This window comes from Mustela nivalis, assembly GCF_964662115.1.
Source record: "Mustela nivalis genome assembly, chromosome: 7".
Lineage (NCBI taxonomy): Eukaryota > Metazoa > Chordata > Mammalia > Carnivora > Mustelidae > Mustela > Mustela nivalis.
The window spans coordinates 74,375,674-74,390,745 of record NC_139026.1 but is presented as its reverse complement, the minus strand read 5'-3'; the positions used below and the strand labels follow the sequence as shown (position 1 = coordinate 74,390,745).

At 38.8% G+C, this 15,072-nt stretch overlaps 1 protein-coding gene across 12 annotated transcripts in view; it reads right to left on the bottom strand.

Annotated features, from left to right (window-relative positions):
* Positions 1-15,072, bottom strand: part of ABCC9 (ATP binding cassette subfamily C member 9) — a 150,893-nt gene that overhangs the window by 73,681 nt on the left and 62,140 nt on the right. For all 12 annotated transcript variants that reach the window (XM_082738588.1, XM_082738590.1, XM_082738589.1 and 9 more), the window contains 4 exons: positions 12,842-12,950; positions 7,576-7,683; positions 1,151-1,223; positions 133-238 (listed from right to left, as the gene is read on the bottom strand). In XM_082738588.1, the coding sequence (XP_082594714.1) occupies positions 133-238; positions 1,151-1,223; positions 7,576-7,683; positions 12,842-12,950 (396 nt within the window). The remainder of the gene's footprint in view (positions 1-132; positions 239-1,150; positions 1,224-7,575; positions 7,684-12,841; positions 12,951-15,072) is intronic.

Here is a 15,072-nt window from a genome sequence, read left to right as displayed (position 1 = left end):
AGGCGATTCTCAGATTTCTAACTTAGGAATCTGTTGGTCTAAGTTCTTCCTTTGGATTATCATTTGGATCTTTCCTTGGAAGATCATCAAATGTATGGCAGAAAAATAGAAACCAGTTAAAAATATACATACTTGCTCCAGTGGACTTTGCCTTCCAGTGTCTGCATCTCACCAAGGATAGCAAGGAGAAGAGAAGACTTCCCACATCCCACTTGACCCACAATCATGGTCAACTGACCTAGGAAAATTAAAACAAGGTTAAGAACAGGAGGACATGGAATCCTCTTAGTAAAACAAAACCAAAATACATTTAGAAAGGATGATGTTTCAAAATCAATGGCTCCCTTTTGGTCTCCAGCAATAAGGTATTTATGTGACATAGCTCCTTTCTCTGATACACAAGTTTTTTTTTGAAAACAGAGAGCAAATTTAAAAGATAATAGGTCTTGCTTTACTGTTTCCAACTTTGAGAATAGCTGAGATTAATGAAGAGAGCAATGAAATATTTGCCTAAATAATCTCAATTAGTTTTAATTTTATTATTCAATTCATTCAGGAGAAGGCTGAATTTGATAATTGGGATGAAATTGATAATTGGGATGAAAGGGATTTAGGCTGGCATTAAGACATCTTCTCTAATTTCAGACTTTAATATGCATGCAAAATAGAAAAATCCCAACCTATTTTCTATCAAGCCAGCTCAAAAATGAATTTTCATTTAATTACCTAGACATTTTAAATAAAAATTATTGAGCATTTGAGCCTTAAATATCTTGAAAACTTTAGTTGTCTTTCAGGATAGAAAATAATTCTCTTATGTGGTCTTTCTTTAAATCCTTTCTCAAACAGAATAGAATATCAACTATCCCATTACTTAAATGGACAAATCAGCAAATGAGCTGATAACAGCTTATTTGGACAGTTGATAACTTATCCAATGTCTACACACTCTGTAGTGAAAAGCATTTCCAGCCATTTCTACAATGATACAGTGGCTCGTGAGCTACATGGTGTAAAAAAACAACTACAGATAATGTTTATAATGTTTTAAAAGTCTTGTTGTTGTTGCTGCTGTTGTTAAGATCAAATATCTTGGATATCCATAGTTTTGGTAATTAACAATTTAAAAACTGAGTAAAAAATGACTTACCTGTTGGAATTCGAATATCTATATTGGATAATGTAGCTAAACCACTGCCCCATGAAAAGTAGCCATTTGTGACCTAGAAAAGAACACATAAATTAAATTATGAAACCATGTATATATTTTGTGTAAGAGAATAATTTCAATTAAAAGCATTTTCTCTTTAGAGCACTGAAAGACTTTCAGTACAAGGTAGACCACATAGTGGTGAAATTTAAGAATACTCTTAGACAACATTCATTCCAAATATTTTTTAATTGATTGCTTTCTCACTGCTAGGCAATTGCCAGAATTCTGGTAATGTAAGTTATAGAGTGGAAATAATGACAAATGATTCAACAAAATGACTGCTACCAAGGAGGAAGTTTTTGTAATAAAGGAGTTTCCTGAACTGTGTGGATTAATCTCTATTCAATGAAGTTAAAACAAAGAGTAAAAGGGAGAGAGGAATAAAGCACAAAAATGAGGTAACATCTATTGGTGGGATAAACCCTCAACAACCAGCAAAAATCACAAGACCTGCAGTCATCCAAAGCAGTCTAACAGGCATGAAGTAGATTTGATAGTTTTAATAGTTACAAAAATGGGAAACAAAAGAGGAACAACAGAACCAAAGGACTGAGGTTGCTTGAAAAGACGAGATTGCAATTTTCCACGGAAGTTTTCTCTAGCCTGTAAAATGCAGGACATTGAGTAATATCCATCACATGGATGCACATGAAATTAGTCCTCGGAGGAGGGTGGCATGGAAAGGATGCATTTCTGATTGCTTTACAAATATGTGCTGAGCACCCACTCTTGCGAGGTGCTGCATTCCTATGGATGTAGGCTACAAAGAAGGTACAATGTCTCCTCCCTGCTTGCTTGGAGTTGCAGCCAGCTGAGTAGATAGACCATGGACAGGAGCAAGTATAGTGCCAGACAGTGTGGGCTGAGTAACAAATTGAGGGGACGGGCAGAAACTAAGTGGAACAAAAGGAAAACCATTCACATTTCAAAAAGAAAAACACTGATGTCTGAGATGAGGTTTAAAAATTTTTTTGGAAGAGGAGGTCTTTGAGCTAATTTGGGAAAATATATTGAATTACAATGAAGGCATTTGGGGGTAAAGACCTACATATACAAACAGGCGCAGATCAGGAAACTATGAAACATATTCTGGGAAATAAAGACTAGAGCTGGCTGGGTCAGAGGTTTACGATTCTGTGGCTAACTGACAAATGATGCTGCAAGAAATTAAACAGTCTGAGGAGCCCTGTTTCTCGGAGGCGCAAAGTGCTGCAAATATGCCTGGGTTTGGAAGCAGGCCAGTGTGGAGCTGAGAAAGGCCCTCCCTGATAATTTGTGTTTTCAGTGAACTGGGAGTGAAGCGTATATGGAGAGAGAAGAGGTCAAAGGGGACATGGAAGGAGGTGAGAAGACAGTGCTGAAAGCAGAAGAGCCGTGGGAGGTTGTGGAAACAAATGCTGACGGAAGGCACGCAGAGGATCGCCAGGAACTACTGAGGGGCAGTGGAGTGGGGAGATACTAAATGTGTGACTTTGCCAAAGGGCCCATTGTATCTTTCTTCCATAGTGCTCAGTGGTTTGTTTCAGGAGTGTCGCAGGCATGATGTTGGATTGATTATGGAAAGTGCTAGAAGACTGAGGGAAAAAGAAGGGGCTTAAGTTGCTGGAGGTCTCTCTTGGTAAGGTTAAAAAACAATGTCAGCCAAGGTGAGGCCTGAGAGAGCTGCAGGTAGCGTTCTGTCACTGTCAACACCTGACACAATACAGAGGTTAAAATTTCAGAGGAGCGGCAGTTCCCTATGGTGGCCAGGTGTGGCCTCAGGCAAGGTTGTAGAAATGGAGAGCAGGAGAAGACATTTCTGGGCTGGAATGCTAAAGAACTGTACACTTGTAAGGTTAAACCACATCCATGCATGGCACCAAATAAGCCAGAGGGATAGACAGGGAAACGGGCACCCAAGTCTTCAGCAACAGTGTGGGGTGATGATGAGGTCCTCTAACAAGACATGTGAGAAAGGTAGACAATGCCAAAATTTCACAAAGTTGTGAGAGATGAAAAGATATGGTCTGAAAGTAGTAAGGAAGGAGTTGGAAGAATACAGTATTACTACACAGAAGTAAAAGAGGAAACTACTTCCTTTCGAGAAGGATGATGGAAGAGAGTCAAAGTTAATCTCTCCTGCGGCAATCTGCATGTCCACTTCCTCCTGCCTTTTACAAAATAGTCTCATGTCTCCACCAGGGTTAAAATCCTAGGCTTCCCTAAATAGTTGTTTGACCTTGGAAAATCAGGCAACATATACATCTTTGCAAATGTCCATAAAAGGGTAAATACAAAAACGATCATCATAGCCTAGTTGGTGAAAGAGGGAAGATGGAGGCAAAGCCAGTGTCCATCCCCAGGGGTAAGGAAAATACAATGATGCATCCTAGAGAACACAATAGTGTTGTAAGAAGAAGCAAACCATTATGAAAACATTTCAGGAAACTGAGAGTACACAGATGTTTATTATGTATTTTACAAGGATATGAGTGTATTTAGGCACATATATTGAGCCCATTAGAGCTTGCACCATAATGACAGTGGCACAGAATAGGAGTGGGTATCAGAGATAAGGGGAAAGAATGTATTAAAAGTATAGGAAGGAACCAGACAGATGCAAGTTACCTACTGGATGATCCATTTATGTAAAATATCCAGGATAGATAAATCCACAAAGACAGAAAGTAGATTGGTGGTTGCCAGAGGAAAGAAAGAGGGGTAAGTGGGAAGTGACTGCTTAATCGCTATGGGATTTCCATTTGGGAGATGAAAATATTTTGCAATGGGAGCATAAAATTGTGAAGGTACTAAGTGCCACTGAGTTGTTCACTTTAAAACAGTTAATTTTATGCTATATGCATTTTACTTCAATTAAATAATTTTTAAAAATTAAAGGCAGGACATTACACAGACCATCGTCCATTTCCTCCTGCTAAAAATAAGTAAAAATGCTGAATAAAATATAGTTTGTAAAGAAGATCATTAAAACAAGGAGTAAGGAAATACCAAGTCCAAATATAAAGAAAAGGACAAATTCAGAGCTGTTAAGTCCTGAAGCACCTAGGCCTCTTTCCCACAAAAGGGACAAGAAGAGCTAAGATATTTTGGAAGAAAAACAATAACATATAAGAACTTGTCCTAAAATATATCAGCGTTTATTAGAAAGTTATAATGATCAAAGCAGTGGAATCTGAAAGAAAGAAACCAATGGAAAAAATAATAAAGAGAGGCCAGCAATCAGTCCAGACATACAGAGATCCCTGAAGTGTGGACAAGACTACACTGACTGTCGGGGGTGGGGGTGGGGGACAGTGACCAGTATGAGGGACTGGGACAACAGGATGTCATATAAGAAAGTAAATCAGAACTTACTGACTCACTGTGGAATGTAGTAAAGTTACTGCCACTAAATTTACTACTGCTAAATTTCCACCAAAATTATTTGTTCCTGATTTCCCCACTATATCACATCCTTACTTCATACCAAACACAAAGAGGGATCCTAGGTCGATTCCAGAGCTGAAAGTGAAATGTGTAGCTTCAAAGACTTTAGAAGCTAATATAAATCATCTTCTTGACCTCTGGTAGGGAAAATTTTCTTAAATGAGACAAAAAAAAAAAATCAGTCATAAGGAAAAAGTTATATAAACCAGACTACACTAAAATTAACAACTTCTGATATGATAAAGCCAAGCTTTAAATGGAAGAAGAGTTCTGTAACATGTAACTGCCAAAACAGCCGAAGTATAAAATATAAAGAAGTAGTCTTCAGCATTTTTTAAAGGGGGAGGGAACCAATAAGCTGGCAAGTCACAAAAAAGGAAATCAAAACCCACATGGCCAAGGTATACATAAAAAGATGCTCAACCTCGGTAGAAATCAGAAAAGTAAATAAAAGTAAATAAAAACCTCAAGCTACAATGGCACCTCCTCAAGTACAAACTTTGGCAAAATATTGGAAGCCCTCGTGAAGACGTGGAGCAACCAACCCTCTCAAGGGCCCTTGGTGAAAGTGTCCATTGGTGCAACCACTTGGGGAAACAGTTTCCCGTTATCTGGGAAAGGGGAGGATGTACAGACCCCATGACCCGGCAGTTGTTCACAATAGCCCCCAATGGGAAAATAGCCAAAAGCCCATCAAAAGTCGAACAGATAAAGTTCAGCATATTCATACATTGAAATGCTACCTGGTTCATGAGAACGAATGAGTCACTTGATGATGTGGATGAACCAGACATCCATAATGAGCAAAAGAAGTAAGATGCACAACACATCCATGCACACACTTAAACTTAACTAAAATATGTTTGTAGGGAGGCATGCATAGCAGGGGTAATCAAGGATATGATGGCCATTAAAGTGGCCATATGATGGCGACTGTTTCTTGGAGAGATAGGAGAGAGAACTGCAAATATGTGTGTTGGGAGGACCTTCGGAGGGGTCCCGTGATGTTCTTTTCTTGCTGGTTGCATAGGTGTTCACTTTTTCATTAAATGTTCATGTAGATTTTATGTAGTTTTCTGGAGGCATATTCAATTTCACAATAAAAAACAGATTTCAATAAGACAAATGAGTTATTACCAACCTGAGAATTTCTCCCATGAATAAAAACGTAAAGGCTTGATGGTGGGCCTGAAACTGCAGTGCCCATTGTTAAGCAGTTTTTCAAGTTTTTTGTTTTTGCTTTTTTTTTTTTTTTGCGGAGTTTTGTTTTGTTTTGTTTTGGTGCATGAAAGGTCAACTTTAAAAAAACAAATGATTGCCTCGGTTTTTTTTTTTTTTACATTCAAAATAAAAACAAATTTGGTAGGGACATGGGAAAGATATATTTTTAGATTCTTACTATATTGCATAGAAAATGTCAATTAAAAAAAAGACTGATCCAGGGGGCGCCTGGGTGGCTCAGTGGGTTAAAAAAAAGACTGATCCTGTTTCTGCAGTCACGTGTATATTAGTCGTTATGTGGGCATAATTGGAAGTATGAAGCAGAGAAGGCCCTTCATCGTCTTTTATTCCAGACTTTGTCACAGCCTACTACTTTACATCCTATCCACACATTATAATTGTTAGGGAACTACTACAACTATTGTCTTCGATGATGCCAGGGTCATATTCATACATATACACACTCACATATACACTGTTAAAAGCTATCTGGGTGGGCACCTGGGTGGCTCAGTGGGTTAAACCTCTGCCTTCAGCTGGGGTCATGATCCCAGGGTCCTGGGATTGAGTCCCGCATCGGGCTCTCTGATTGGCAGGAGGCCTGCTTCCTCCTCTCTCTGTCTCTCTGCCTACTTGTGATCTCTCTCTGTCGAGTGAATGAATAAAATCTTAAAAAAAAAAAAAAAAAGCTACCTGGGAGATCCTAATGTACAGCCATGGTTAAGAATCACTAAAGCTCTTTAAAATTTACAAGTGACACTTTTTATCCTCGAAACAACCATGCTAAAGTAGCATTCCCGCCTTAATAAGGGCAAACCACAGCTCAGAGAGGCAAAGTAATTTGTCCAGATGTCACACATCAGGTCAATGGCAGAAGATGGGTTAACATTTGCTTATTCCGGCCAATCCCACGTTTGCTCCAGCTGCTAAGGGCCTACTGTGGGCCAAGTATTTTGTCAGGCAGATACAGAGGGAAGTAGCCCCACAGCTTTAAGATACTCCTTCACGCCTCGTGTGGAGGCTCCCACTCTCTGACTGGCCTGGGCAGCACAGGTTGCTGGTTAACTCCAGCAGTCCACAGTTTTCTTCAAAAGGGATAATCTCCAGGACTCTGGCTGCACCGATGTCAAAAAGCTCTTGACTGCTCAGGTGTCTGTCCCTGCACAGCAGTGACCCCTCTTTGGGGGTCAATCCTCAGCTGATTATCCCCTGGTGGCCTGTTCTACCTAAGCGCACTTGCTTGGAGAGCACAAAAGGCTGTTTGAAATTGGATCAAAGGATTACTAGGAACCCGGCAGGGGGTGGGGAGATGCTTGCAACACTGGCCTAAGCCCCTCCCGGCTGAAGAACTACGATCTGATTTATTTCCTTAAAACCTGTATTTACAATATTGGTGTTCTCTATAAATCAATTTACTAGGTAGAGGAATGTAAGAGCTTGAAAGGAAATACGTTGGAGACTAACTTCTAACGTGGATTCAGAAGAAAGGCTCACGCTCCAGTTATTAAAACAGAACTGCTGGAGCAAGAAATGTGGTCGGGAGGCAAGGCAGAACTGGCAATGAAACTCATCAGAACACTTTCGAAAATTTTAAGAGGGTTGGTGATCACGGTAAAGAGACTTTAAAGACCCGATTTAGGACACTTACAGAACTTCACCATAAAATAGTAACATAAATGTTTCTAGCCATGCAAGAATCCAGGAAATAAAATAACCTTTATTGCAATATCCTCAGTCTCTACAGGACGTAGACGCCGGGTTGATTGTTCATAGCTGTCCAGGTGATACCTTCCAGGCTGCTTCCTGTTTATAGTTTTCGGCTGCTGCATTCCAAATGGGGGGGAAAAAACACAAGTTGATGCTTTATGAAAGAAAAAAAACATGTTTTACTGAACATTAACTCATATTGCTACTTCTCTACTTGAAATTCCAAGAAAAAGAAAGAAGTAAAGTGAATGTAATATTTTAATTCTTTCAATGGCTTCTCCAAAAAAAAAAAAGCAAATAATAACAAAGTGCATTAAGCTTATCATTTTAAACCTAATTCACAAGTCTCTTTAGAAAAATAAAAACACAAAGATGTGATTCTTGCAATGGATGGAGTTGAAAGTGTGTAGCCCCAAACTAGGTTTTGGATATTCCTTGTCCAGCTCTCCCAATAAATATACCCAGTCTGTGTGTCAAAAGGTAGGCAGACTAACTCAGGTTAAACTAGAATCTACTTGGGAGGCCACTGAGCTTGTAAATGCTCCAACAGTACCTTTTTGATCACCCTTTGAATCATGAGGATTTTGAATCTCATACACTCACATAACTCAGATTGGGCTACACATCACCCAAGGATCCACTGCAGAGTGAGAAAAAGCACAAGGATCTCGGAGATTTTTTGGTCCAAATATGTGTGTGTGTGTATATATATATATATATATGTATTGTTTCTTATTGTTTCTATATATTCTATATTGTTTCTTAAGTATATAAACATATAATGCTGATGTAAGTATAAGAGAATGATCTAGTCTTTTGCAAAAATAGCATTGTTCCTGGTCAAAGGACCAAAGTATCCATTATAAAGAGGATGCTAGCTGAGGTTGGACAGTTTTCCCATACTTAAAAGGAACTTAGGTTAGGTCATAGAAATAGAGATTTGTTAACCTCTAAATCTGACTTCAATGTCATGCAATAGAGACAGATGATTAAAGAGAAGGTAGAAAATTCAGCTCTGTAAACCTCTAATATAGCAAAATTTACAAGCTCAAAATTTGTGCCAGGAATCTAATGACCAAATATTTCAACAAAAAAAATTATCTGTCTTACTTAAATACCTTGTAGATTTTATGAAGGTTAAGTAGTAATATACTTTAAAACTGTTAAATTACCTATAAAAGCAAAGTAGTCTAGAATTGTGAAACTTTTTTTTTCTTTTGGCCTGGAATTGCAGGTTTGGCTTTTTGAAAAATCCACTGACTTCTACTATGGGAATTAGAAATGTCCTCAAATAATCAGTAATTTAATCCAAATAAGATATTACCCTTCCAATTTCCATCAATTGTTATATCAGCAGAACATCAAATTATCAAATAGTACATTGCTAGGCTACGTGTAAATAAATACACAGATTAAAAGGTATTAAGAAGAGCTAACATTGGTTTTGTCACATAAAAAATACTGAACATGGGGCGCCTGGGTGGCTCAGTTGTTAAGCATCTGCCTTCAGTTCGGGTCATGATCCCAGTGTCCTGGGATCAAGCCCCACACTGTGCTCCCTGCTCAGTGGGAAGTCTGCTTCTCCCACTCCCACTCCCCCTGCTTGTGTTCCCTCTCTTGCTCTTTCTGTCAAATAAATAAATAAAATATTAAAGAAAGAAAGAAAATACTGAACGAATTTTAACTTTAAAAGATGGAGAGATTGTTCCTGAAATTTTATTTTAGTTCTGTTTTCCTTTTCACAATCTCACAGATGACCCTGGAAGTATATTGCATGAGATGCAGAAAGTCGGTATCCTTCAAGCTAAGTGTATCTTTCTCACAAGATGGTCTATGCCTTCACATAAATCCTCTGTCTTCTAGAGTCTTTAATTCTATAGTACTATTGCCCCAGAGTTCCAAAAGGAATGACGTCATGTTCTTCACAAAACTAAGAAGAGGGTGGGAGGAAGAGATGTGTTGACAGAGATTTGAGTTGGAGTTCCACAGATGTAATTTGAAGAGACTTTGGCTCTAGAATGTCACTAATTCTCCATGGAGATTCTACAGCCAAAACCACTTAACTCAAAGCTTTTACAGAATACATAGCATCTTAAACTCTCAAGAAGAAGTTTCCATTAGTGTTATTTTCAAACACACAGATTTTTTCACTCCATTTTAAAAAGTTTGTCGTTTGTGGTTTGGCCCATCAGCAGTGATGAATGACCCTGAAAGACATCAGAAGTCCAGTCTGGTTTCAATAACACTGAAGATACTGAATACATTTGAAGGGGATTCTTTTTTCCTTCCAAAAACCTTTTCTCAGTTCAATTTTTCTTCTAGCCCTCATCCTCATCCCATACAAAAAGTTCTTCAGATTTCCCTAACTCCACAAACTTAACCTCCTACATCCCCAATTCTTGAGGTCATCCACTCTGCTCATCCCCACATTTCTGAAAGATGACCTAATAAATTCTTCAGCAATCTCCTATAATCCAAAGGATGACAACGCTGGTTCTTATCAAGTACTAGACCTTCCTGCTGTCTCAATGTATAGACACTCTATAATGCATTCCTATCTTTGTGTCCATGTCCACACAACAGCAAACCATCATTTTGAAGCATGGTTAACCCAGTGTATACAAGGCATGAGTGGTAGCTCCTTCTTAGACAAAATCACACTGGCTCAATAAAATAACAGAGGGTAAAGTAAAACTCCAGAAAAGCAGAAGAAAATAGCAGATCTAAACATAGCTGAGTGCTCATCTCAACTGTATTTAGTAGTTTGAAACATGATGTAGTTAAAATTTAATATAAACTGACTTCCTGTTAAAAAGACTTTCTAAGCTTCAATTAATTCAGTCAGAAAATTGTGCATGTAATTTTGTTTGGTTACAAAAGTAGTAAATACATTCATATTTTTGTCTAATAGTAACACGAATAACTAATATTAATTATAACATGACCCACTTTAGAAAAGCTTCTAATTTAATGTTATGAAATGTACATATTAATTTTAAAAACTTTCTTTAGACTTTTTCAGACATACCTTTCAAGAAAGGGATGTGATCCAATCTCACTGATTTAACTATCTAATGGCTAGTCCCTCTTAAATTTACCCCATCTCCAATGCTGACTTCTCTTCTTAGATGTCAATGAATATCTCAACATTATCATGTGCAAATATATCTTTTGATTCTACCTCAATACCAGTCCACTAACATCTTAGCCTCCCTATCCAGTCTATCAGCAAGTCTTTACCTCTCAACATTTTAAAAAAGTACAGAGTCTGCTCACTTTCTCATGATGTCTACTGCAACTGCCACAAAATAATTCTAACATCATCATTTCTTGCCCATGTTATTATAATAATCTTTTTACTGATCTACCTGTTCTACCCTTGTTCCCACTGATTACTATCAACCCAGTGGCTCAGTCATTAAGCACCCAACTCTTGATCTCAGCCCAGGTCTTGATCTCAGGGTCCCAAGTTCAAGATTCACATATAGATAGGTAGGTAAGTAGGTAGGTAGGTAAGCAAAATTCTGTTAGTCCCCACTTTAAAACTCTCCTACGGTTTCCAACTGCATGTCAATACAATCCAGACCCTCAATCCTTGTTCTTCTTACCTTTTCTTATCTCTTTGTTCTTCACCAGGCTCAAACCAATGTGTTTCTCTGTTTCTTGAGAACAACAAATTCATTCCCACCTCAGGATCTTTGCATTCTTCCCCCAGTCTTTGCAGAACAGGTATGTATGTACTGTTTATTCAGGACTCAGCCCAAATGCCAGCTCTTCAGAGGTGGCCTTTCTGGGAAATGGTCACTAGCTTCCAGTATCCCAGTCATTCTCTCATACCTTATTTTATTTTCTTCCCAAAGTGAAATGATCTCACTTTTTAAACTTAATCATCTGACTCCTGCCTTAAGAAAGCTAACTGTGACAAAGAGGAGTCCGTGTGCCCTGTTCTCAGCTATATCCCTAAAGTACAGGGTAGCCAATAAATCTAGAAACACAGGCAAATATATGGTACGTGTCATCTTACATGTAATACATGACAAAATAATATTGAACATGTTTCCAGGCTGTATATAGCTATTGAGTAAATATTTGTGTAATGGATGAATAAACTGGTTCTAGGCTTAACCAGACTCAGGTTTTAATTCTGGCTCTGCTGCTAAGTTTATGACTTTATTCAAGCCACATAATATACAAACTCAATATATTCAATTTGAAGATTAAAAATAAGGTAATATAATTTATATTGAATCAAAAGATACAATGCATCAAAAGCACTTTTTTTTTTTTTGCATGTTTAATTTTTTATTTTTTATAAACATATATTTTTATCCCCAGGGGTACAGGTCTGTGAATCACCAGGTTTACACACTTCACAGCACTCACCAAAGCACATACCCTCCCCAATGTCCATAGTCCCACCCCCTTCTCCCAAACCCCCTCCCCCCAGCAACCCTCAGTTTGTTTTGTGAGATTAAGAGTCACTTATGGTTTGTCTCCCTCCCAATCCCATCTTGTTTCATTTATTCTTCTCGTACCCACTTAAGCCATGTTGCATCATGGGGGCTTAAGTCCATGTTGCATCATGGGGGCTTAAGTCCATGTTGCATCATGGGGGCTTAAGTCCATGTTGCATCAGGGGGGCTTAAGTGGGTACGAGAAGAATAAATGAAACAAGATGGGATTGGGAGGGAGACAAACCATAAGTGACTCTTAATCTCACAAAACAAACTGAGGGTTGCTGGGGGGAGGGGGTTTGGGAGAAGGGGGTGGGACTATGGACATTGGGGAGGGTATGTGCTTTGGTGAGTGCTGTGAAGTGTGTAAACCTGGTGATTCACAGACCTGTACCCCTGGGGATAAAAATATATGTTTATAGCAGCAATGTCCACAATAGCCAAACTATGGAAAAGCACTTTTTAAACTAAAAATTATAATACAGCTAAAAGGTATTAAAAGAATATGGTGTGGGAGTTGGTAAGCTTACTTAATATTATTATTATATAAAGTTTTGGGCAGAAAACCTTTCAATTTTTTTTTCAGTTGAACATGGGCTGTCCCTCTTGGGATATTTCTTTGATGATGTCTAATGACAAGCCTTATACATCTGTTTATGCATTTTAGACTACTGAACTTTGTTATAGAAGCAGGTGGCAATTTTTCTTTATATAGGTTAAAAGTGGAGCTTACACTTTCTTCTAATCACGCTGTTTTGAAATCATCTAGTCCTGGGCCAGTTACCTATTCACAGCTTCAATAATAAAAAAAAGCACTTACCACTCCAGTGTGCTTCTTACAGGACTCAAAAGGAAGAGAACCTTCACCAGTTCGCCAGCTATCCTCACCAATCTCGTCACTCAAGAGAAACTCATTCAGCTTTTGAACACTGCAAAAACCAACCAAACAAAAAAGGGGTTAAAAATAAAACCACCACCAACAAAATTCTACGAAAATAAATAAGCATTTCCCTCACTATCACGTTGAGCAAGCCACCTCTGAGAGTCATTTTTCAAGACCAACTGGGAATTCAACTGGGAGGAACAAGCATCTTAAGTAAATTGCCCAAGAATGATAGGCTCCCAGGACCTGGGACTTTCAGTGCTGAAACTAGAAATGTCTCAGGAAAACCAGTAAATTTGTCACTCCTTGAATGCAGCCAAACTCTTGGCACCTTTTCTTTTTCTTTCTTTTTTTTTTTTTTTCCCAATTATGCGTCTTGTCAAAGACAGTGGAGTTGAGGAGGAACTTAAAACAGAGTGGTTAAAAATAATAATAATGGTTAAAAAGCCACCTGGGTGGCTCAGTGGGTTAAAACATCTGCCTTCAGCTCCGGGTCATGATCCCAGGTGGTGGGATCGAGCCCCACATCAGGCTCTCTGCTCAGCAGGGAGCCTGCTTCCCCCTTTCCTTCTGCCTTCCTCTCTGTCTGCTTGTGATCTCTGTCTGTCAAATAAATAAATATAATAATGCCAATGAGGGAAATACACACTATTCTAATTTTACAAATGAGGGGAAATAAGTAATAGAGAAGCTAAATAGCTTGCTTAAAAACATTTAGCATATTAACACATAGCTCTGCGGTGCAAGACCATTCTGCTACCTTGCTTGAGCACTATACACTACATATATTTTCGGAACCTGGCAGGAAGACGGGCCTCTCCAGAGTTGCTGTTCGGTGTTGGCAAAGGACCAATAACATCAGCATCACCTGGAGTTTACCAGAGATTCTCAGGCCCCATCCAAGACTCACTAACTCAAAATACTCATTTTCACAAGATCCAGAAATGCTTCCTAAGCACATTACCATTTGAGAAGCCTGTATCTAGAAGAGCAGTTTGCAAACGTCCTTTCTTATGGTCTCCTCGGGCAGGGCACAATACCCCTTGGCCCACCTACCCTTCCCATTCTAACTTTTTCAAACCAGTTATAGAACCAGAAGCAAAAGAAAAGAACCAGAGAAACAACAACATGATTTGAAAACACCCTCCTATAAATAAAAGAATATGCTAAAGGAAGTTCTGTGATGTTGCAAAAGAAATGCTCCTTTTAGCATGTTAGGATGCTGAAGGTGAGCAAACTAGCTGGGCCCCATGCCTCATCAACCACAGGCGAGATACCGCCTGCGGTAGGAAACTAGAAAGTAAAGATGTGAAACAAAAAAGGTACTATATATTTTTTTGTTTGAACTTATCGTCAAGTGAAGGGCCTCCAAATTGGTCTGCAAATCTTGTTTTGTGTGTGTGCGTGTGTGGCCTCAAATGCCATAGAAACTGCTTCTTGTCCCTGGGAATGTAAAGGTGAGTAAATTCCACTGCAGCAGCCCTAATTAGCTTCCAAACTTCACTTGCAGAGAACTAAAAAAGATAATGGTTTAAGAAGAATTTGGGGGGATGCCTGAGTGGCTCAATTGATTAGGCGGCTGCCTTTAGCTCAGGTCATGATCCCAGCGTCCTGGGATTGAGTCCCACATCAGGCTCCTTGCTCAGCAGGGAGCCTGTTTCTCTCTCTTTCTCTGTCTGCCTCTCTGCCTGCATGTGCTCGCTCTCGCTCTGACAAATAAATAAATTTTTAAAAATCTTAAAAAAAAAGAAGAATTTTGGTTGAATAATACTCCATCTGTATATACTACATTTTATTTACTTATTCATCCATTGATGGACATTTGGGTTGTTTTCCCTCTTTGGCTACCGTGAATAATGCTGCTATGAACCTGGGTGTACAAACATCTATTCAAGTTCCTGCCACGTTGAGTTTTGGGGGGGAATACATCCAGAAGTGGAACTGCTACACCGTATGCTAATTCTAAGTTTAATTTTTTGAGGAATCACCATACCGCTTTCAACAGCACCTGCACCAGGATTCTGGAATTCTTGATTCAATAAAATAGAGTTATGATAACAGGAATGAACCTTGAAGACATTATGCTAAGTAAAATAAGCCAGGCACAACCCCCAGCCCCAAATAGCGTAGGAGTCCACTACCTCTATGAGATACTAGAAGAGTCAAAT